Source organism: Triticum aestivum, chromosome 3B, assembly GCF_018294505.1.
Source record: "Triticum aestivum cultivar Chinese Spring chromosome 3B, IWGSC CS RefSeq v2.1, whole genome shotgun sequence".
NCBI lineage: Eukaryota > Viridiplantae > Streptophyta > Magnoliopsida > Poales > Poaceae > Triticum > Triticum aestivum.
The window spans coordinates 76,638,109-76,662,075 of record NC_057801.1 but is presented as its reverse complement, the minus strand read 5'-3'; the positions used below and the strand labels follow the sequence as shown (position 1 = coordinate 76,662,075).

The window sequence follows — 23,967 nt, the reverse complement described above, 5'->3', positions numbered from 1 at the left end:
GGCTCATTAGATAACGAGGAAAAAAGAAAAAAAAGTCTGGAAGCTTCTTCAAACCAGGGGAGAAATCACGTCGTCGCGCTTCAAAAGAGGCCGGGCCATCTGTTACTATTATTAAGACAATGTTGTGCCAAAATCACTAATTAAGGAGCACTCTTTGCAAAAGGTCACTCCCACCTCTTCAGGTTGTGACACATGGCGAACTGCGTATGTGTCACTTGTCGCAACCTTGTATTTTTTTGTTTTTTTGTTTATTCAAAATGTTTTATCTCTTAAACCGTGCATCCATATCTCGAACTGTTTTTACTGTTGGATTCCTCGCGTCGAGATCTTTAAAGCTAGAACCCATGTTGATAGGTTTTGACGAACTTTTTTTTATGAAAAAATCAAACGAAAAACCGAACTGGAAGCATTTTTTTCCTTTTCGAAAGAGGCATGATTGTGCCTCTCGCGGAAGTAAATTCGTGCTTCCGCCAGAAGTAAACATGTGCCTCTCATGGAAGCGCAAAAAACATTATTTTTTTTTGGTTTCCGAGAGGCACGGTCGTGCCTCTCATTGAAGCAAAACCGTGCCTCTCGTGAAAAAAAAGAAAACATGTTTTTTCCGTTTGTGAGAGGCACAACCGTGCCTTTCACAGAAGCAAACCCGTGCCTTTTGCGGAAGAATAAAAAAGAAAATGCGTTTTTTCGTTTCCGAGAGGCACGGTCCTGCCTTTCGCGGAAGCAAAACTGTGCCTCTCGTGAAAGAAAAAAAACATATATTTTTTTCTGTTTCCGAGAGCACGACCGTGCATCGTGCGGAAGCAAATCCATGTCTCACGCGAAAGGAAAAAATAAAACTTTTTTCCGCTTCCGAGATGCACGACCATGCCTGTCACGGAAGCAAATCCGTGCCTCTCCCAAAACGCGACATGTGGCAGTAGCTGAGAGCACGCCAAGTGGCACGCTCTCAGCCCACCCCCAGATGACCCTTGCGGGGCTCCTGAACGGGCACTCATTCATTAGTTGCTCCTGGGTTGCGCCAACACCTCTGAACGGCGCAACGGGCGCCAAATAGGGATTGGGCCATTCCTTGCCAGCTCCTCCCTCGACTTCAAAAAGTCTCTAATTTCTAGCCCAGGAGCACTTCGGCCCATTGGGTATTGCTAGGCCTGATAGGAATCCTTTTTTTTAATAGCCTGATAGGAATTCCTGGCCTCGACATCTTATTCCAGTTTGTGCCCGCGACCGAAAATAGCGCTCCAGCAACCACGCTATAATCCCGCGCGCGATAAACAAGGTTCAGCGCGCTGGGGAAAGCTGCATCGCGCGCTGCGTAATTGGTGCGCCCGCTCGCACGCGCTGCAAAATCTAGACCGATGCAGATGGGGCCGTCGGATTGGCGCCGTGTATTAGCGCTTCTTGTAAAGCAAAACACCAGCCCAGCGTGCTAAAACGCTATTTCGACGCTGCAAATATTTTTTTAACGCACCGCGCGTCTGTTGTTGATGCTCTAATTACCGGTAGAGTGAGGCATTTTGCAAAAGAAGTGACCATCAGCTGTTTTCTGCAATTTTGGCGTACAATGTGATTGATTTCCTGGTTCTTACTCCGCAGTCTCTACTAATCGACTGTAGAACCATCCTCGTGGCAGTTCTTGCTTCGCCTCTTACACATAATAATATGTCTCGCAGAAATTTTGCGTACGTGTATGAAATTGGCACGTAAGGATTTTAATTACGTGTATGAAGTGACCGATATGTGCGCATGATCAATCGCAGTCTCGCTTCATCTTGGGCTGCAAGTCAAGGAGGAATGGTTAATTTGGACCATGATCGACACGACAGTTATCTCTACTCCTAATGGAGCAGTTGGTAGTCTCGCTTCCAGGGTTTTTTCCGTCCCATCACTTTCGTCCGGTTTTTTCGTAGGTTAACCGTCGTAGATTTTTTCGATGCTGGTTTCTAATTCACCGGTTTATTTACCCCTCAGCTTTTTCCTTGCAAATCAGCACTTTCCAAACATGCACGCAATCACGGATCTAAATTTACTAACTTATCCAAATCAACCGATACCTTCTATTATTGAATTTTTTTTTAGGAAACAAATAATAGATTTTAAGGAAACAAATAAAAGATTTTAAAGACGCATCATACTTTACTAACAATCACTAAAAATCAAATCTAAATTAATTAACCTTACCTTAAATCACTCAGTCACTTTAATTAGAAAATATTTTCTTTCCTAACTGCACCCCGCTTAGTGTGCACATAACAATCCGAAGTAATTAGAGTCACATGATTGAATCCATTTATTTAGAGTGACATGATTGAATTCATTTATTAACAATAATCCTCACCAAAAGTGCGTTTAGCAATTTTAGAGGGCGGACCAAAACTCTGCCATCCGCTCGCCCGCGTTTGTTTAGGTACAGGAAAAAAATGGCATAATATATGGAAACAACACGACCGGGGCGGCGGCGCAATCTTCGGGGATAGGGGATCAGAGGAAAAGGATTGGCCTGGCAGCATGATCGGGGTGCTTCCCCGCGGCCGCGGCCATCCTCGCGATGCCACCTACCCGAAATCAATGCTGCTCCCTGCCGTCAGCCAAGGCGACGCCGCCTGCCCTCCTACCCACGGTCCGCTGCCACGTGCGGCTATGGCGGGAGGAGTAGTGACGGGGCCGAGGTCCTTCATGCGTTCCGGGATGGAGGCCATGATTTCGTCAAGGTCGTTGCTACCTCCTACACTCAGGGTGTGTCGCCGAGATCGAGGCGAGCATGAGGAGCTGTGGCCATCGCCATGGTCACCTCATCGCAGGGGATGGAGCACGCCGTCGGCCTACAGCTTGTGGAGATCACTGTTGCTCTTCAGGTCGCGTGGTGGCCGGATCTTGCCGATATGTCCCTCCCCGACGACCTCCTCTTCGCCCGGTTGGCCGGCATGGATCTCGCCACTGCTGCCCTCAACTTCTCTGCCTCGAGCTCGACGGTCAGCCACCATGGATCCCCCAGCTGGAGGGTCACGTGAACCAGCCGTCCTCCCATGCTGCAGCGGCGAGAAGGTGACATGGCTCTCCGTACACGAAGAGTGGAGTTCGGTCAAGTACTTATATATTTGGCCTCTATTGCTGATCCATGTACATGGAGAAGAACAGACAACCATTCATTCATGCTTCGTTCCACTCCTTTGCGCTACATTACTGGAGGTGACATTTTCCTATTTCTCTATGTTGTAACAAGCCTGCTGCCTGCATAGTTAATGGATTTTTTATTTAAATTTATCGCTGCTTAGTGCTTTGTTGCAATTGTTCATCCAAGATTCTTATATATAATCTGAGCGTATGTAGGCATACTTAGCTTTGCTATTCCATTTTTTCTGGCGCATAGAAATAAGAGTATTGTCCAGGTTAGGTATTCAATTGAGTATGGTATTTGGATTGCTATCAGAATGTCTTTTCTATGCATGTGATTTCTCACATCTGGTTATAATATTTATGAAGACGTGCATTGCACGTGCACTTGGAAGCGGGCCCGTGGCTCGCGCTGGACGGCGCCGACGCCGACCCGAGCCACCTCGTCCGTGTATTCTTGAAGCTGTGGCTGGTCGATTTACATGAAATTAATTCCCTCAGTTCTGGTGGCAAATATAATACACATAATCCATATTGTTATGCACTAGCGTGTATGTGTGAAATAGATGGATTATGGTCCCATACCCAATAAGATGGATATGTGTGTGTGTTAGAGAGAGAGAGGGAGAGGGGGATAGAGAGTGAGGAAGAGGAAGAGAGAGTGTGTGTCTGTGTGTGTGAGGATTTGATGGTAAAAAAAGTCATCAATGTCATAATATTGAACTCTTAAAGTTAATGTGGCCCCGTTGCAACGCACGGGCGTTCTTCTAGTTTTTGCTAGTAACCTACGTAGTACGTGTAACCGCGCGACCTTTTCTTGTCCTGCAAGGCGCGCATGCATGCATGGGAGAATCAACAGATATACCGGCCCATTTTCTCTTAAAATCTCTGGCTAGAGACATGCGCACGTACGATACGTTCGAGCGCTCGTACAATCCTTCCGGCCATATATATCTCTCCATGATCCTAAGCCTCGGACGTAACCAACTATACGCACGCAACCACGCACGTAGGTTAAGCGAAAACTAAAGTTATGGCGGCAGCGATCTTGCAGCAGGCGGCCGGCGGCGCCCTCATGGGCGCGTCGTCCCCGGCGGCGGCGGACTTGGCGTGCCGGGCGGCCGTCATGGCGGCGCCACGCCTCCTCGGCCTCATGCAAAGGAACTACCACTCCTCGGCGCCGCGCGCGCCCCTGCACCGGCCAGCTGCGGCGGCAATCGCCTCCGGGTCCCGCGGCCTCTCGTCCTACGACAAGTACGCCAGCCAGCTCAAGGTCTGATCAGTTTCCATCTTTCTTGCTCCGATCTGCCAACCAGTCTTGATCGGTTTGGTGGTCTAAGCTTAATCTGCTTACTTTCACGTGTGCGATTAGCTAGCATGATCGATGATCTCTTCTCTTTGATATCTATACTTTCTTGCTCCGATCTGTCAATCAATATGATTTTCCATTTGCTGCTGCTTGACTGGCTAGTTTAATCTACTTACTTCCGCGTGTAATGTGATTAGCTATTTAATCTACTTGCTCCGACCTGCCAATCATTCTTGATCGATTTGGTGCTTGACTGTCTAAGCTTCACGTGTGCGATTAGCTAGCATGTTCGATGATCTCTTCTCTTTGATATTCACTTTGTTCATCCATCTCTCTTGTTCCGATCTGTCTTCTGATGATCAGTTTGCTGCTGCTTGACTGGCTAGCATAACGCATAATCTACTCTACTTTCGCGTGTATTTCATTCATATGCATGTTGCATTGGTTACTACTGGAACATCTGATCTGATATGATTTCTTCTCCAAGCAAAGCTTATTTTACATGATCTGATTGGCTTTTAGTTTGAGCAACTTAACTAGCTACTATAGTAACGTCTGATCTGGTCTGGCCTCCAAGGAGATCGCAAGATCAATATTAGTTGCACTATAAAACATCGACCGTAGCATATTTTTCTTGAATAGAGATTAATTGTAATTTGTGCCAATTCACTAATTAACTAGGATGAGGAGGAGGAGATGAGGACGAAGAAGCAGCTGGCGGTGGCGCTGATGAACGACACCCCGAGGAGCAGCGGCGACGGTGACCACGGGGAGGAGGTCAAGAGCGTCAGCAACCTCCTCTCCCTGCTCGGCGCCCCCGCCCCCGCCCCCACCAACGGCCCCACGGCCGACCAGCTCGCCAAGCAGCTGCTGAACGAGCGCCGGAGCTTGCTGGAGAAGAAGAAGAACGCACTGCTGATCGAGCTGCTCAACGGGGACGGTCACGGCAGGGATCACAAGACGGCCGAGGTCGTCGCCGCCGCCCGCCAGCTCCTGGACGACCTCGCGGCGTACGAGGAGCGCCGCGCCCACAAAACCTTCTCCGCGTACGTACATGCATACGCTCAGCTACATCCTTACCATGTTACATGCATAATCAAGATGATTGATTGATTGATTGTTTGGATGGATGGGCGCATGCAGGGAGCTGAAGGGTCTGCAGAAGATGGTGGAGGCCAACAGGCTCAAGGCCGAGGCCGACAACAGGAGCGCGATGAGCTCGATGGATCTAGTCAAGGCGCAGGTCCAGTCAACTAATGCCACCGTCCACTCTTACCGCGCGTAAGTGTATATATATACTGTACTACTGTACATGGCTAGTACTATAACAGCACTTGAAGAATGGGAATGATATATTTGGTTTTGGATTTTGATGATGCAGGGACGTGAAGCGGCTAGAGGCTGGGGTGGCAGAAGCCAGATTAGAGGCAAAGATGGCTGGCGAAATCGTGGACTCTGTAAAGAAGTATGTTATCTAACTAACTACTACTCCCTCCGTCCGAAAATACTTGTCATCAAGGAGTACTTACGAACAAAATACTTACATTGCACTGAGAACTCTTACTAATTGGGCGCTGAATTGGGTGATGCAGGATAGTGGAGACGTTGCAGGGGTCCTACGCAGATTTGTCGAAATCAACGGAGTCGGCTAAGAATCTCTCGTGCTTCGTGTTCTGGTGCGGCGCCCTGAGCGGATTGAGTTATTATATGAATTATTATTTATGATTGAACTAGTTGAGGGCCGCCTTGCAAGCTTTGTTGGTGCCGTGAGAGACATAGGTACTAGTAGATCGATCGATCGATCGGGAAATATATACGTCGTGTGTTGAACTCAGTTTTGCCAGTTTTATTAAGGTCGTGGTGCTTCTTCAGTTCCAGTTTTGCGATGCCATATATATGTTGCTTTTCTTTTGTCTTTTATACTTCTCCATAAAAATACGAAGTATACCGCTCGATGATATTGGTTTCTTGTTTTGGGATAGCTCGTCATTCATGCTGAATGGTCTGGTATCTCCTGATATATACATTTGTATGCACCATATGCATGTTGTGGGGGGGCAGTTGGCCCGTCATGGTCTTACATGCCTACACACAGACCAGGTATGCATGCATATATAATGCTCGCGCGTACGTGTGAAGTGGTATTATATATGACGATTGAACTACAAGAATTCATGCTTGCGCGTCGATTGGCAACAAATATCCAAATTACCTCCTCAATCCCATCTTCTGTGTGCTAATCCTGCATGAATAAAGTGGCCGTCATTCCTTGAGTACAGTTTTGGTTGTGCTTCGCTCGTTAGAGCATCTACAACCGGACCTTTCAAACACTGAAAAGAAAGGTCTTTTTCTGCTCCTTTCCGATCCAGACGGACGCCTCAAACGCCCGAGCTGACCGGCACCCACAGATCTTTGGGGGGCACCGGGCACGACGACGGGATCCCACGCGGAAACGCCCGGAAACCCGGCGGTCCGAGGAAGCCGTGTCCGTCGTCGCGGTGGGAACGCCGCCCCCAGTCTGAGCCGATCCACCTCCTCCCTCTCCCGCTCCGCTGCTCTGCTCACGGTCAGACGCTTCGGCACTCCGCCATGGTCCGGAGCAAGATCACCTACTATGCCATGCTGACGTCGGAGCGTCGCTACGAGATCCAGCAGGAGATCCGGGCATGGTAGGCCACGCGCGCCGCCCGCATCGTTGCCGAGCTGCCTCCGGACTCGTCGGAGTCGGAGGAGGAGGAGCAGCCGGGGGAAGAGGAGGAGGAGGATATGGCTCCGATGGAGGTGGAGGAGCCGTACCGGCAGGTGCCAGCCTTCAACATGGAGCAGGCGGAGGTGGAGTTCGCAGTCGCCCAGTCCGACGAGATGGCGGAGTAGCAGGCCATCCTGGCCCTATGTTGAGGCCAACCGGGCGTTCCTCTGGCGGGAGCAGGCGGAGTCCGACGCTCTTGGCCGAGCTCGACACGAAGATAGAGGGGAGGAGGCCGGAGCGGACAAGCCGGAGGAGGCGGAGCTGCAGCTGCGGCCCATGCCACCGGAGCCGGGCACGGAGATTGTCGACATCTCCGACGACGAGTAGCTAGTTGATCGACGTAGTACGTAGGTTTATTTTAGTTTGCATGTCTTTGTATGGATTTGAGCATTTAGTATGAGATGTCCGAATGCAACAAGTGAAATTTGAGGCGTGCGTCCGCGAACGCGTCCACTATAGATGCATTTATTTCCCATATACAGTTGCTTGACTTTGACAATTTGCCATGTAAGCAACACTTACAAAGCTACTTCCAAATTTAAGGACTATAACTATACAAAGAAAATAGAGCTTTCAACAGCTAATGCATACTAATTCGAATTAAAAAGTAATTACAATTTTTATGATGAGCAGATTACATATAGGCAGACCAATGCATCACACGTAGCTGATTGTAATGGGAGTATCATAGATAGTATCATGCATGTCAACTAAGCAAATTTGTTGAGGTGACATAGAATTAAATGAAGAAAAAAAAGGTTGAGTATCATATCATGATACCATATCATATTAATTGTTGTGCTACTATGTGTCATGCATGTCAATAAATGATGTCATCCATGTTACTAGCATATGATACTATGTACTACGGATGTAGTATCATACACTAGTATCATATGCATGATATCAGTATATGATACTCCCATTACGATTTACCCATGGCGCTCGGAAGGAAACACGGATCCCTCTATCAACATGTGCCCCTTCATAAAACTTGAGAGTGCAGAAAGGCTGAACCAAATTTTGCTCATTTATGCCTCTTGCTCTAGGCAGGCAGTTAATCGTGAAAAAAGTGCAATTTTCTTCTCCCCCAATACTCCATCAGTCAGTAGAGTGGAGGTTAAACAAGTTCTGGAGATTTTTGTGGAAGCGTTCACAGAGAGATATTTGGGCCTCCCTACTGCGGTTGGGAGGATCACCAGCGGAACTTTTGAACACATGGGGGAGAGAGCAAGGAGTAAGATGTATGGTTGGGCGGAGCGCTTGCTAGCTTGTGCTGGGAGAGAGACACTTTTAAAATCTATCATTCAAGCCATCCCCACGTTTAGCATGAGCTATTTTCGTCTGACTAAGAAGGTTTGTAAGAATTTGACGTCTTGCATGGCGAGATTTTGGTGGAGTGTATCTCTTGATAGACGGTCGATGCACTGGGTATCTTGGTATGAATTTGCATCTCCAAAAGCTTCAGGTGGAATGGGGTTTCGTGACCTACAACTCTTCAACTTGGCTCTTCTAGGGAAACATGGATGGCGATTCATAACTAATCCAGATTCCCTATGTGCCCGTGTCATGAAAGGCCGTTATTTCCCTGATGGTGAGTTTATGCAGGCTTCGGTGCCGCGAGCCTCATCGGCTGTTTGGCGGGCAATCGTTGCAGGTCGGGAGGCGCTGCAGACTGTGCTGTTGAGACGAGTTGGTAATGGCCAGAGCATATCCATTTGGGAAGATAAGTGGATCCCTGGTCTTGACTCTTTGAGTCCATCGGTGATGCCGGGAGGTACTACACTGGCTACTGTGAGTGAGTTGATTGATGTCGAGAACTGGACTTGGCGCCGGGAGCTGATTCGGAATGTTTTTATCCCTCCAGAAGCTGATGCTATTCTCAACATACCACTATGACATGGGGGTGGAGAGGATTTTACTGCTTGGGCTCATGAAAAGAATGGCAACTATTCTGTCAAATCTGCGTACCGTGCTCTCGTGACTCACAACGAGCGTTTAGCTCTAGAGGAAGGGACGGTTCTTAGCACTTCACAGACTGATGGACATATGTGGAAGCGTCTTTGGAAGCTCAATGTGCTGCCTAAAGTTCGGGTGTTCTGGTGGAGAGTTGTTCGACATATTCTTCCGGATGAATGCACCTTACGGCGTAGGCATATACAACAACTTGGCAGATGCAAAGTTTGTTTTGCTATGGACGAGGATTTAATGCACGCTCTAGTGCATTGCTCGCACGCAAAGATGTTCTGGGCAGAGGCTTATTCATGGCTGGGTGTAGTCCGGCCATGTCTACACCCAGGAACTTGGTCGCGAGACATATTGTGTGATGACAAGTACACAGATGTACAGAGGTCGCAGATGATCTCCGTTATGTGGGCGATATGGCATTCCAGGAACAGAATTACACATGATGGTGACAGGCTCGATCCGGTTACAACGATTCGGCGCATCAAGGAAGACTTGGCTGTCTTGGAGATACCGCGGTCGTGTGCGTCAGTGCTGCCAGGCTATGGGTGGAGACCCCCTGATCCAGGTGTCATAAAGGTTAACACTGATGCGGCGATGTGTATGGACACGGACAAATGTGGTGCGGGAGGAGTTGCTCGCTCCAACACCAGTTTGCTGGGTGCATGGTCAAAACCCCACCATGGGGTCACGGATCCTTTCATCGGTGAGACACTAGCATTGAGAGATGGAGTCATCTTTGCCAAACTTCGTGGTTTCTCTCATGTGATAATGGAAACCGATTGCCTAAAGGTGGTGAACCTCTGGAATTCTCGTCACAATAGTCGGTCTGTTGTGGCACCGATACTAGTAGAAATTGAAGAGCTAGCTTCCTCTTTTGCTTATTTTTGTATTCAACATGTAATGAGGTCAGCCAATGTATCGGCCCATATTTGTGCAAAGCGAGCTAACACATTGACGGTCACCAAAAGTTGGACTGATGATAGACCACCTTTCCTGCTCACTAGCCCCTTGGCTGATGATGCTAGGAGTTAATTTGCTGAATAAAGCTGTCGAGTTTTGAATGCAAAAAAAAAAAATGATACTCCCGTTACGACCAGCCTAAAAATTTCTATATCGTGCGTATAGGAAGTCCACGATCATTGCTCCACTTAATTACTATTAAATGGCCATGTGACGGTAAGTGTCCACCTCCACCCAGCTACAAGCATGTCACCTGTACTTTTTACTTTTTTTTTAAATAACGGGCAGCACCCTTACATTCATTCACATAGAAGCATGTTCATTATAAATAATGGCCCTGATTTCATCAGGTGGCTCACTAGACCAACAGGACCCAACATCAAATTCTGCAGATTTTGCCGGTACATGAGCTCCTCATTACAACGTTTGCCATGGATAAAATACACAAGATAAGAACTTTGTGCTCCTACTTTTAATATCCTGGACTATGGCACCTGAAGGGGACCTATCGAAACTCCTATCCTGAACTTTGTTCATCAGCGACAAGCAATCGGAGACCACGTGAATCTTATGAAAACCAGCATGCATCTTCCACAATGATGAGCCCTTGACGAACAACAATAGCTTCAGCCACTTCTGGGTTTTGAATTTGATCAATATAGGAGCCTCAATATGCAGGCAAAACTGTCCCTCGATGGTCGCAACGGTTGCGGGATACTGCAGCTTTCATTGAGCCGTTGTTGCTTGCATTCTTTTCTCTTGTTTTCTTTTTTAGGCATGATTGTGTTGTTTGCCCCGGCGTGGAACTCACTGATGTATCGGGTAGTTCTTATATTAATATAGCGGGGCGAAAGCCCATTTCGAGAGGAAGACTATGATGCTCATATTCAATTACTATACATAGTTATCCATGTGACGGACAGTATAAGTGTCCTGCATACATCACAGTTTTTATTGCTGTGTGGGACCGCTGCTATAGTGTTTTCTCTCTCACCTAACATACATTCACATGTTATTCTCTACTAAGTTTTATTCAAATAAATAGATGCCTAATGCATGTTGATAGAAGTTTGATTTACATTCTGTTTGCGCGATTGTGTTTTTTTGACAAGATCTTTAAAACAGTACCAATATTGAATATATTTTAGGAATTAATGTTTTGACAACTAAATCACCATGCTTCCAATTTGTTCCATACAAATTTATTAATTCCATGCGATAAATTTAATAATGTTTCATTGTGATTCACAAAAAAACTTATTGTTTCACCATGGCTCTCCATGTTCCGTTGCATATCATAATATTGCATTGTGTACCAATGTGTACCAAACTGATTCTTAGTAATCTAAAAGTTTGTAAATATTAATAGATTTTATTGCAACAAAACTTTGAACTTATCTAGTGTTTAACAAAGCATAGCCAGTTTCGTGTACTTTTATGTTTTACAACATGTTTCAGAATTTAAATTTTAAAATTTGTTGAAATATATCAAAAGTGGTCTTGTTCAAATTTCTTGTCGTCAAAAACACAAATATGAAAACGGACTATAAATTTTACTTTTGGTTCAAAAGATAAAATAGATTTAAATTTGGAAATAAAATGAAAAAACATGGGATGTGATGGAGCATAGTTGGAAGAGTGTGCTTGCATGTGGTGAGAGAAAGATCTAACTTGCGAGCAGTATAAATGCATGTCATCAGATCTCCAAGCAAAAGCAACGGTGCATGCATGCACGGTGCCTCCCGTGCATGGGAGACTAGCTTTTCTCCACCTTCACCCAACTACAAGCATGTTACCTTCGTCAGGAATAAAATGGCTATATAACTGTGTCTTGATCCCTTCGTAATACCATGAAGTACTTGATTTGACTCGTGCTGCATATACATACGGTGGCTCTGTTAAGACAAATTTGTTGATTTGCAATTCAAGCATACCCTTGTTTTTGAAAAGAACATTTTCTCTAGCTTTCTACTCTTAGCCACCTGGGGGAGGGGGCATTGGCCCCCTTTATATATCGTGTGTATTTTGTCGTAATTCTTTGGGCTATTGTGCCTTGGCCCTACCGAAGCTTCGTCATTGGGTGTATTGAAGCCACACAGATGGGAGCGACTTTGATAGAAATTGTGCATCCGTCGGCCACGGAAGTGCATCAGTGGCCGGCATTTCCTCTGGCTAACTTGGTAGACAAAATTGACCCGTACTTGAGAATACTCCACCTGGTTGTAGATTACCCTTGCCGGGCTCCCGCAAGGACCATTTTTTGTGCCCAGAGAGCGTGCTCAAGTGAGGCACCCAACCATTGTCACGAGTTGGTGCTCCCTCTCGATTTTCGCTTTTTATTTTAGCGTATGTGTTTTCAAGATATTTTTGTGTGGGTGTGTTTTCAAGATTTAGATGGTCTTTTTCTGGATTTTTTAGGCTTTTCATATGATTTCCCCAGGTTTTGAAGATATTTTTTTTGTCCACTGATGTGCTCCTTCAAAAAGGAAAGAAAAATGCTTTTATAAGAAGCACATATTTGCGTCTTATGAAAACATAGATTTGCTTCCGCGAGAAGTACAGTTGTGCTTTTCAGAAGAAAATTGTTCTTCCAGTGTGCTTCTCAAGAAAAGAAATTCGTGCTTCCACGAGAAGCACATATTTATTCCCTGAGTTGTGCTTCTCAAAAAGGAAAAAAATATGTGTGCTTTAATGAAAAACACAGATTTGTTTCAGCAAGAAGCACTTGGGAAAAAAATTGTGCTTCCATGAGAAACACGGATTTGTTTCTCGTCGAAACATAGATTTGCTGTCGCGGGAAGCATTGCTTTGCTTCTCAAAAAGGGGAAAAGGTGAAAAACCACAACCGTGTTTCCGGCCTCTAGTTTTTTCTTCCAGTTTTTGTATTTATTTTTTTAGGTTGCCAGTTTTTTTATCTATTTCCAATTTTTTCCAGGTATCTTGATATTTTTTCACAAAACCCCATTAACATGTGATCTAGTTCAAAGATTTCACCGTGAGAAATCTAATAGTTAAAATGGTTTGGGATTTGGATGCGTGGTTGAAGAGATTTTTTTTTTGAATAAATTAATCTACAGAAAAATGATAAACTCCCAGGTTATCTTTTGCACCAAGGACGATAGTGATATCGGGAAAATCCCAACTGCTCATTCTGCGGCAATATTACACCTGTTTTTGCACATCATAGCGACCGATCAAACTGCATTCGGCTGTCCCATTTGGTAGATGCCCTATAAACTACAGAGTCTACAGGAACCAGTTCTGGAAATCCATTCCCAGAAAGTTCCTGCCTGGTTTCGGGGAACTTTTTAGAAGGTTCATGAACCGGTTTTCTTTAGTCTGTTGTGTCTCTTTACTGGTTTTCTGGTTTCCTTTTTAATTTTCATTCTTTCTGTTTCTTTCTCTTTTTTATTTTATTCAAAAAATCACCACATTCAGAAAAATGTTCATGACTTTACAAAAAATCTTCATATTTGAAGAAAGAATGTTTGGAAATTAAAAAATGTTCAGGATTCTAAAGTTTTGTTCACAGATTAAAAAAATGTTCATATTTCAAAAATTGTTTAACGTTTTAAGAAAATCTCTTTTCCAAAATAGTTCACAGATTAAAAAAAATTCGGGAATTTTAGTATTTGGATTTTTCTCAAAATGTTCCCAATTTAAAAATGTTCACTCTTTGTGAATTTTTTCTTCAAAATTTTCAAAGAAACTGTTTGCGTTTTCAAAGAACGTTCTTGGTTCTCAAAAAAAGTTCACAAAATTCATTTTCCCACCTTTTTCGAAACTTGTTATCAAATTGACCATGCTGCTGTAGTTTGTTCGCTACAGGTACCCCGCAAAAGAATGAAAAAAAAAACACGTCAAGCGCCAATAGGCTGGCCGCCCGCGCTGCAGTTAGACGCAGCAAGCGTCAAATAGGCACCAAACTGCATTTACGTACCATGCACGTCTGCGTGGTTTCTTGGTACAGCTTCCAATCCCCAAATAATTTCATTACGTAGCATGCACGGTTCCGAGCGCTAGCACCTCCAAGCTCCAGCTGCCTTCTATATATACGTCTCTCTCTACTGGAGTTCACAGTTCCACATCACATTACATACCACCATGGACGCGCCGGCCGCCTGCGAGATCGAGCGCCTGCCGGAGGACCTCCTGGTGCACGTGATATCGCTCACGTCGCCGGCGGGCGCCATCCACGCCACCGCCGTGTCCCGGGCCTTCCACGCCGCCGCCGACTCGGACACCGTCTGGTCCCGCCTCCTGGCGCGCGACCTCCCGCAGTTCGCCAAGAGGGAGCTCCCCCGCAAGCCGCCGTCGACCAAGAAGGGAATGTTCCGGCGCCTCTCCGACGAACCGGCCCTCCTCCCGGGCAAGTATGTGGTACGTGCCTTACTCCTCGAATGCGGTTCTTCAGCTCGATTAGCCTTGTCGCCTTAAATATATCTTTTTGTGTGTGTGTTCCTACGTACTACGTACGTTGCAGCGCATGCAGCTGGACAAGGCCACCGGCGCCAAGTGCTACACGTTTTCGGCCAGCGCGCTACAGATCACCAGGCTAATGATGCACACACGCCCTTGATCTCTATTTCTAATGGAGCAGTTGGTAATCTCGCTTTCAGGTTTTTTTTCGTCCTACCATTTTCGTCCGGTTTTTTTTCATAGGTTAACCGTCGTAGATTTTTTTCATCGCCTCCCCCACTTCATCGGTTTATTTTCACTTCACCCTCTCACACAACGAAAAAAACTGAACGGATCAGAACTTTCCATACTGACGCAAATTATTTAATAATGTCTTTATGTAAAAGAATCAATCACAATCAATCTCTAAAGATCAAATCTAAATTAATTAATCTTCATAACGTTTGTTTCCTTTCGAATCACGTCCATAACTTTCCTTCCTTATTTGTGCAGAAACTGTTTGGTAGCAGAGATTAGGAAGCTTCCTATGAGTGTAGTAATAGGAAGGATTCTTTTTCTTGATGATTCGTTTCCATGTATGATGATATTAAATTAGGCCAACATTCACCACTATTTATCAACGTCATCAATCGTATCCATTCCTACCAGTTTTAAGGGAATCTGCTCGCTATGTCTTTTTTAAGGGGATCCGCTCGCTAAGTCGTCGTCGCACGTTATTTTCACAAACAATCTCTACTCCTAATGGAGCAGCTGGTAGCCTCGTACGGTTTATTTTTGTCCTCCTCCCACCTTCACTGGTTCTTTTTGTCTCCACTCTTTCCTTGCAAACCAATAATTTCCTAACATACAAAAGATCACGAATCTATCTTTCCTTACCCGAACCAATCGCGCCCTACATCAGTGCATTTTTTTATTAAGAAAACTAACATGTAAATCTTAACGCATTGTAAACAAATCCAGTTATGGATCTAATTAATTTATTATGGAATCTATACGTGGTCGCATTGGTTCTTTTTCTCTTCACTCTTTCCTTGCAAATCACTAATTTCCTAACATACAAAAGATCACGAATCTATCTTTCCTTACCCGAATCGATCGATCCCTACATTAGTGCATTTCTTTATTAAGAAAACTAACACGTAAATCTTAACACATTGTAAAGAATTCCCGTTATGGACCTAATTAATTTATTATGGAATATGTACGTGGTCGCATCTCTCCCCTCGTGAAAAAATCGCATCCATCTCCCTTTAAAAAGGAAAAGAGAACATGAACGATCAATCCCACACCATGCATCTCAGTAGCAAAAAATTGGCCCCGCCTCTGCTACTCCGCCTCGCCGTGTGCCCGGCTCGACCCATGCCTCGCCTGCATGGCTGGACGCCGCCGTCTCCACCGCCACGTACAAGAAAACGGTGGGCAGAACCATCCATTCAAATCGCACACCCCCACCCTCCTCCGCAATCCCTAGCCCCGCATCACCCTATCGCTTTCTCGCCACTCTTTCCCCTCGATGTAGATGGTGCCGAGCGGCGGCCTCGAGCACCGGCAGTGCCGCCCTCTCTATCTTCGCTGCGTCGAGAGATGGGCCGAGGCTATCGTTGGTTCGCCGCCCACGATTGGGCCGCCTCCGGTTGTCGCGCACCACCGGCTCCACCTAACGTGCCCGACCCTCTCTGCTTTCGACCTTCCGGCAACCACATCCCTCCGCGCCTCCATCCATCATCCACAAGGCCACTCCCTGCACCCACCCTCCTAAATTCTCCATACCGGCGGACAATCACCGAAGATCCAAGTTGGCCCGATATCAATTTTCTTACATGCTTTCTTTATCAGTTGGTGATGGGAATGGGTTCCAATTTCTCTCTCTCTGACTGTGGATTCACAGGCAATAAGCGCTTCTACATGCATCCTCCTGTCGGTCCCTAAAGTACCAAGGTAAATGGTTGATGTTGCGTTTGTCTAGGATGATATATGTTGGCTCTGTTCCGGTTCATCCGAGCAGTTCCGGTACATCTTGCATTTATCTTGCCAGTAATGTTCTGTGATGCTATGATGCACTTTGGGAATTGTTTATCTTGTCTTCAGTGCAGAACATTTGTTTATTAATGCATGAGAAGAATCCTTGTTACTACCTTGAACCTGTTTTATAATCCATATTGTTATGCACTAGCGCGTGTGCGTGTGAAATAGATGGATTATGATCTCGTACCCAATAAGATGGATATGTGTGTGTGTTAGAGAGAGAGAGAGAGAGGGAGAGGGGGAGAGAGAGTGAGGAGGACGGAGGGAGAGAGTGTGTGTAAGAATTTGATGGTAAAAAGGTCGCTAATGTCACTTGATATATATGAGAATATTAAATGTAATATTAACATAATTGATATTGAACTCTTAAATTTAATGTGGCCCCGTTGCAACGCACGGGTGTTCTTCTAGTACGTGTAGGTTCAGTGCCGGGCTACAGCAAAAGAGGCAAAAGGTTCGAGCATGCAGTTCCCAACTTTGTTTAGTACTCCCTCCGTCTTAAAAATAAGTGTCTCAATCTTAGTATAATTTTATACTAAAGTTAGTGCAAAGTTAAGACACTTATTTTGAAACGGAAGGAGTACTTCCATGACAAATTTACTAGTAATTCAGTTTTAATCAAAGTTTTGCTATAGTCCGCTATTTAAAACTTTCATCTTAATTACTTAGTGGCTCTTGCGCCTTTTACCGTTACATGACCACCACAATTTAATCACATGCATATGTTCCTATGTATGTTTTCGACAGGTTCTCACAAGCCGCTGACATCGGCCATGTTAACATACTCAAGATATGTGCCAAGATACAGAGAAACATGCTCTCTCAAAACATAACCTACGTGGCATACATGGTGTTCAAGCTAGGACCCAGATTTTACTGCTTCGATTTCCCGTTTCAAGAAGCCTCATTTGGCGTTGTTGGCACCCAGTCGATCCAGCAGGTTTGCCTGCAAGGCTATGTCGAGGACGGTGATGGAACCGGTGTTCCACCTCGGAAACACATCATGCCAAGTTCTTACAGTATATATAATCGTGACGAGGTTCCTACTCAAAAGAACGTTGTTTTCCCACGTAAGAAAGCCGACGGTTGGATGGAGGTGGAGCTTGGTGAGTTCCATAATGAGGGAGGTGATGGTGAGGTCTCCATCAGCTTGACCGAGACAACAAAACCCAAGAGTGGCCTTATTGTCTGGGGCATTGTGATAAGAAGTAAGCAACAAAAGAAAAAAGAAGAAGTAAGCAACAAAGGCCAGTAAGGCTCTAGCATTTCGTACCATATACCATGTGGGAGCTAGAAAGGAGAATTTATTGGACTATCTTTTGTTACATAGAATGAGGCCAATACTCTAAGGCTACATGTGGTCTTATTCCCCTATTTGCTTCAATATTTTATTCTGAATGTAGTCAAATGTATTTTTGATAGGAAATAAGTAGGAGAAAAGAGCTATGCCTGTATGAGTTCCGTTATAAGACAGGAATAAGACCGATTCGTTACAAAACAAAACCGTGTTACAAAAACACATTTAATACCTCCGTGACAGCGACGTGGCGTGAACCATAACTTTTTTTAATGCAATATAACCTTTTTTTATTTAGCTATAAAGGCGTGAACCATAAATTGTTTTAGCACTTCGTAAACCATAACTAAGCCTGAGCCAGTTGGACCAGAGCTACAAAACGGGCCATATAGGAAAAAAAAAGAAAAAACAAGTGACAGGCTCTGCATAAAGCGTGTCGACTATATTTCGCATTAAAGCGAGTTGGCAGAAAGTCTCGCTTTAGGTTTCTACGATAATTGGACCAGCCCATTTGCGTGGGCATACTTAAAGTAAAAAAAAAAAGAGCACAGTAAAGGGGGAGAACCAAGATCAATCCCTGGTCTCCAGCGAGTTGGCAAGCGCCGCTGGCCACTTCGCCCAAGTCCAATTTGTGTTAACTAATAGGGAGGTGTCCTATTTATGCTCAATTAATATTTTTCAAACACAGGATTAACAATTTTTAAATAGATTGTCAACTTTTTTCATACACATTTTAAACCTTTTTAAATGCTCAATTAACATTTTTCAAATACAAGATTAACATTTTTTTTATACATGGTCAACATTTTTCCTACACACACTATAAAAAAATCAAATTCTTGATTAACATTTTCAAATACAAGATTAACATTTTAAATACATGATCACATTTTTCTGTACATTTTTAGAAAAATTAAAAGCTTCATTAAGAGTTGCCAAATAAAAAGATTAACATTTTTTAATACACGATCAACATTTTTTCTATACACATTTAACATTTTTCAAACACTTGTTTCAACATTTTTCCAAATCCTTGGTTATAATTTTTAATTACATGATTAAATTCCTTCATCATTTTTTAATACATGGTCAAAAGTTTTTCTATACACATTTAAACATTTCCCAAATTCTTAATTAACATTTTTTAAATACTTGTTCAACATATTTTTTCAAATGCTTGATTAAAGTTTTATATACGTGATAAAAAAATTCATCATTTCTTAATACATGATCAACAATTTTTCTATACACGTTCAACATTTTTTCGAATGCTTGATTAAAAATTTTGAAATGCTTCTTCAACAATTTCCAAATACGTGTGCAACATTTTCAAATGTTTTTACAGTTTTTTTGTAATATATATATATATATATATATATATATATATATATAATATTTTAAAGTGTAAACAAAAGTACAAAAATAAAGCAAAAAACTAAAACAGAAAAAAAGGTTGTGGCCTCCCACACATGAGGGCCAACCCATTTCACTGACCCCTTCAACGGGTCAGAAGCTATAGACCCGCCGAAGGCAAGATATAGGGGCACCCTGCATAATGACGGTCCATATACGCTAGAAAGATCGGGTCATGGCCCAGTATAGTCCCTCTGACACTCCGCCATTATCCCATTATCTTTGAGCAAGCTCTATGGGATTCAAAAGTCATCCCAAAAGTTATATGGCATGACCCAAAAGCGCTAAAAAAAGGTACTCCCTCCGTCCGAAAGTACTTGTCATCAAAATGAATAAAACATGATGTATGTAGAATTAAAATACGTCTAGATACATCTCCTTTTATCCATTTTGATGACAAGTATTTCCGGACGGAGGGAGTATATGGCATGACGCCACAACACATGACTATATGACTATAGTGTGATACTCTAACCATTACTAGTGATCATTAATAAACCTTAATTAGTGTGTGTGCTTAGCCAAGTGTGATTGTTTGCTCTTTCTCTTAGTTTTTCTATATTGGTATTTTTTTAGCATGGAAGTTATTGGTGGTGTTTATGCACAACCAGTTGCGTGAGTTTGTACAGCGAGAGAAAAGGAGAAAAATAAAAAAAGAGAAAAAAAGAGAGGCACGACACGCGCCTTTGGTGAAAGTTTTCGTGTGCATGTGTGTTCGTATTATTTGATGTGATTAATCCATGGCCAAGTACACGGAGTACAAGGCGCCTCAAGACCAGCGCGTCACAGCGTACTGCACTAGGACATTGGTGTCGCGGGAGGATGACAACGACACGGTGCAGATGGTGGCCAGGGCGTCGGCGGCAGGCGGCCGTGCAAGACCCATCGTTCTTGACAAAGACAATGAGGACAAGATTGCGGGTACTACGGTGATGGAAGAGAAGAAGATGGCTACGCCCCGTTGCAACGGGAGAAAAAAAATCGCTCCTCATACACACACTCGACGACACCAGCAAATCACTTGAAATCTTTCACGGTGCCTTTGAGAAACAACATGATAAGTGGTGTTGTGCACAAACATAAAAGTGGGACGGTTTTTTTAAGTGTAATGAAGTTGTGTCCAGTTTATTAGACAACAAAAATATCTACCTAGTTGCTGGTATCAATTCATGTTTTTGTTGCGTTCTTCCTCAATCATACCGAACAAATAGTGCATTAGACTGAAAATAACAAAGTACACTTTAGTACTCAATGATAGCATGTGCATAATTAAGAGCATTATTTCTGTCTTGCTGATATATGTGTTTGCAACTGTATTCCAAGTCAATACTTAATTTGGTTGCAAACATATTAGATATCTGCATCAAAAACAATCAATCCGTAAGGACATGCATAACAAGCATACATTTTAAAATACCCCATATAAAGAAAAGTATTAATTAAGGTGCATCACAGACATAATTTTAGACACGGTTAACATGAAAGAGAATATCATATTTGGAATCTACACATTTTTCTGAGCTATTTTTGTATATAACATTCTAAATTTGAAGTTAGGGTTTGAAAGATATGAATATTTGAATCCGCCAAAAAAGGTTCAAAAGAAAATAACTGGGCAAAAATTGCAACAATGTCCAGCCCATCGACTAAGATGACACTTGGGCGAAGCAGCTCTATCTTACGTTAACCTGAAATCAAGGAGAAAAGATAGAAAAGATGAAGAGGGGGGCGGGGGTCCAAACTTGGGTCTCCAAGTGGAAGGCGAAGGCTCCAGCCACTCGGGTGCTTGTGCGCTTGTGGGATTTGAAGCGACAGCGATATACATGAACAAAAGACGACGGGCAACGAATTTATGGAAAAAGGAATCATTTTTTGTCACTTATGGATGGCATTGGTGGGTAATTCTTGCTAATTTCGAGGATAATTTGATGATGGACGGTCAGACGCACTGCTCCTTTTATTATTAGGTATAGATTAATAGCCATGTGAAGGACAATATAAGTGTCATGCATCCATCATATTTTTCTATTGTTGTGTGGGACCGCTGCTATAGTGTTTTCTCACTCTCATCTAACATACATTCACATGTTATTATCTACTGACTAACCTTCATTCGAATAAATAGATGCCTAATGCACGTTGAATAGAAGTTTGATTTACATTCTGTTTGCACGATTGTGTTTTCTCTGACAACATCTTTAAAACAAGACCAATAATGAATATATTTTAGAAATCATTTTTTTGACAACTAAATCCATGCTTCCAACTTGTTCCATACAAATTTATTAACTCCATGCGATAAATTTAATAACGTTTCATTGTGATTCACAAAAAAAATCTTATTGTTTCACCATGGCTCTCCATATTCCATTGCATATCATAATGATGCATTGTGTGCCAATGTGTATCAAAATGATTCTTAGTAATCTAAAAGTTTGTAATATTAATAGATTTTATTGCAACAAAACTTTGAACTTATCTAGTGTTTAACAAAATATAGCATGGTTCCATGTACTTTTATAGTTTTTCACCATGTTTTGGAATTTAAGTTTTAAAATTTGTTGAAATAAATTCAAAAGTGGTCTCATTTCAAAGTTCTTTTCGTCAACATACAAATATGAAAACAGATTATAATTGTACTTTTGGTTCAAAAGATAAAATAGATTTAAACTTGGAAATAAAATGAAAAACAAGGGATGCGATGGAGCATAGCTGGAAGAGTGTGCTTGCATGTGGTGAGAGAAAGATCTAACTTACGAGCAGTATAAATGCATGGCATCGGATCTCCAAGCAAAAGCAACGGCACATGCATGCACGGTACCTCATGTGCATGGGAGATTAGCTTTTCTCCACGTTCACCTAGCCGCAAGCATTTCACCTTCATCAGGATAAAGATGGCAATATATTACCTCTGTCTTGATCCCATCGTACCATGAAGTACTTGATTTGACTCGTGCTGCATATACATACAGTGGCTTTGTTAAGACAAAGTTGTTGATTTGCGATCCAAGCATACCCCTGTTCTTGAAAAGAACACTTTTGCTAGCTTTCTACTCCTAGCCACCTGGGGAAGGGGCATTTTGTATCGTGTGTATTTTGTCGCCATTCTTTGGGCTATTGTGCCTTGGCCCTACCGAAGCTTTGTCATTGGGTGTATTGAAGTAATATAGATGGGAACGACTTTGATAGAAATTGGGTATCCGGTGAAAATATAGAAAAAAATCAATAGAACTGTCGGCATGGAATTGGATGGCTCAGATAGATCCTCACATGATGAATCACTACTCAAAGATTGTGCCGACTCAGACATCTGTAGGTGGTCGTCTTTGTTGTGATCCTTCTTCCTCTCTTCTACCTCTAGTGCCGTGCTTGCTCTTCCGTAGAAATGTTTGGATAGCCCCAAGTGTAAGGAATGATGTAGACTAGCAACAAGCATTTCCCTCGATTGAGTTTCAAGATTTTATTGAACCAGTAGGAATTACCCTACAATACTTAATGATGGGTACCTGCACACAACACACAAAACAATCTTATCTCCCAACGATCCAGGAAAATGGTCAAACTTCATGTCTTGTTAGTTACAAGGTTGCTTGTATAGTATGGTAGGTATTGATAAAGATATGATCAATAATAAAATAGTAGATCAAAAAAATGCAATGAAAGCAAGTAAATAAACGTGTAGGCAATGTAAACAGATGGAGTGAGAGTCATAGTTTTACTAGAGACATCTCCCCAAACAAGATAGATGTGTTGTGATGATCAAATTATAATTAGGCAACATTTAAATTACAATATTTATGAGTATGAGTATTCATGTCATAATTCAAGATAGGCATTACGTCCATGGTATCTAGACTGTTATCCAACTGCATCTACAACTAATACTCCACCTAAAGACCGCTATCCAACACAGATCTCGAGGTATTGTGTTCATAATAAATGAAGTATTGCAATAAGCATGATGACATAATGTAGACAATAAAATACATGTTTGGCGAAAAAGGGTAACGGTGGACGTGCACTATGTGGACCATATCCAGGCCGTCCGTTTTCCACACTGGCCAGATTCGCCCCTGTATTCACGGGGCATGTCCCCTCGTAGACGCTTGCCCCCCATGTATCTCGGCTGACAGAGATGTTGATGCGGTGACAGAATCTAGGCGTTGTTCCATGTACCGCGGCACACTCTAGGTCTGTCGCTGTGCCAAAAGTATACAGGGCAGCCTGGGCACCTTTCTCTTCCTCTCACTCACGGCACAGTTGTAGCATGACCCGGTACATCCTCACGCTGTAAACATTAGCGGTCAATTTAGCCGTACGTTTCTAACCTCGCACACCAGACACAATATTGATTTTTCTTCTCCACGCGAAAATGACTTCCAATCCTACCACGTATTATAATCAACCGTTTTTCACAGCCAAAAAAACACAATTAGCGAGTCAACAATTTTTTAATACAATTTTTAACTACTTTTACCGTCGGCTCTAAACCATTATCAATGCGGTTCTGCCATAATAAACACATTGGTAATTCGTTTTTACACAGCTTTTTTTAGGGCTCGTTTTTACACAGCTAGCAACCGAAATAGTTGGTTAGGGTGAACATCTACAGGCCTCGTAATGGGCACGATGGAACAGCAGCCAGTGGCACTGTTTTTGTCACGTCTTGACGTGCAAAAATATGCCTTTCGAGGCCCACCCCAATCAAAGCAATCC

General features: G+C 43.3%; 2 protein-coding genes across 2 annotated transcripts; both read left to right on the top strand.

Moving 5' to 3' along the window:
* The first annotated feature begins 4,022 nt into the window (after positions 1-4,022).
* Positions 4,023-6,297, top strand: LOC123064855 (uncharacterized). The gene is made up of 5 exons (XM_044488259.1): positions 4,023-4,384; positions 5,102-5,466; positions 5,564-5,701; positions 5,802-5,885; positions 6,013-6,297. Exons 1-5 carry the CDS (start codon positions 4,145-4,147, stop codon positions 6,143-6,145), a joined length of 960 nt encoding a protein of 319 aa, XP_044344194.1. The 5' UTR covers positions 4,023-4,144; the 3' UTR covers positions 6,146-6,297.
* Positions 6,298-14,184: 7,887 nt separating this feature from the next.
* On the top strand, positions 14,185-14,777 carry LOC123064854 (F-box protein PP2-B11). Its single transcript, XM_044488258.1, has 2 exons — positions 14,185-14,477; positions 14,581-14,777. Exons 1-2 carry the CDS (start codon positions 14,202-14,204, stop codon positions 14,674-14,676), a joined length of 372 nt encoding a protein of 123 aa, XP_044344193.1. The 5' UTR covers positions 14,185-14,201; the 3' UTR covers positions 14,677-14,777.
* The last annotated feature ends 9,190 nt before the right edge of the window (positions 14,778-23,967 follow it).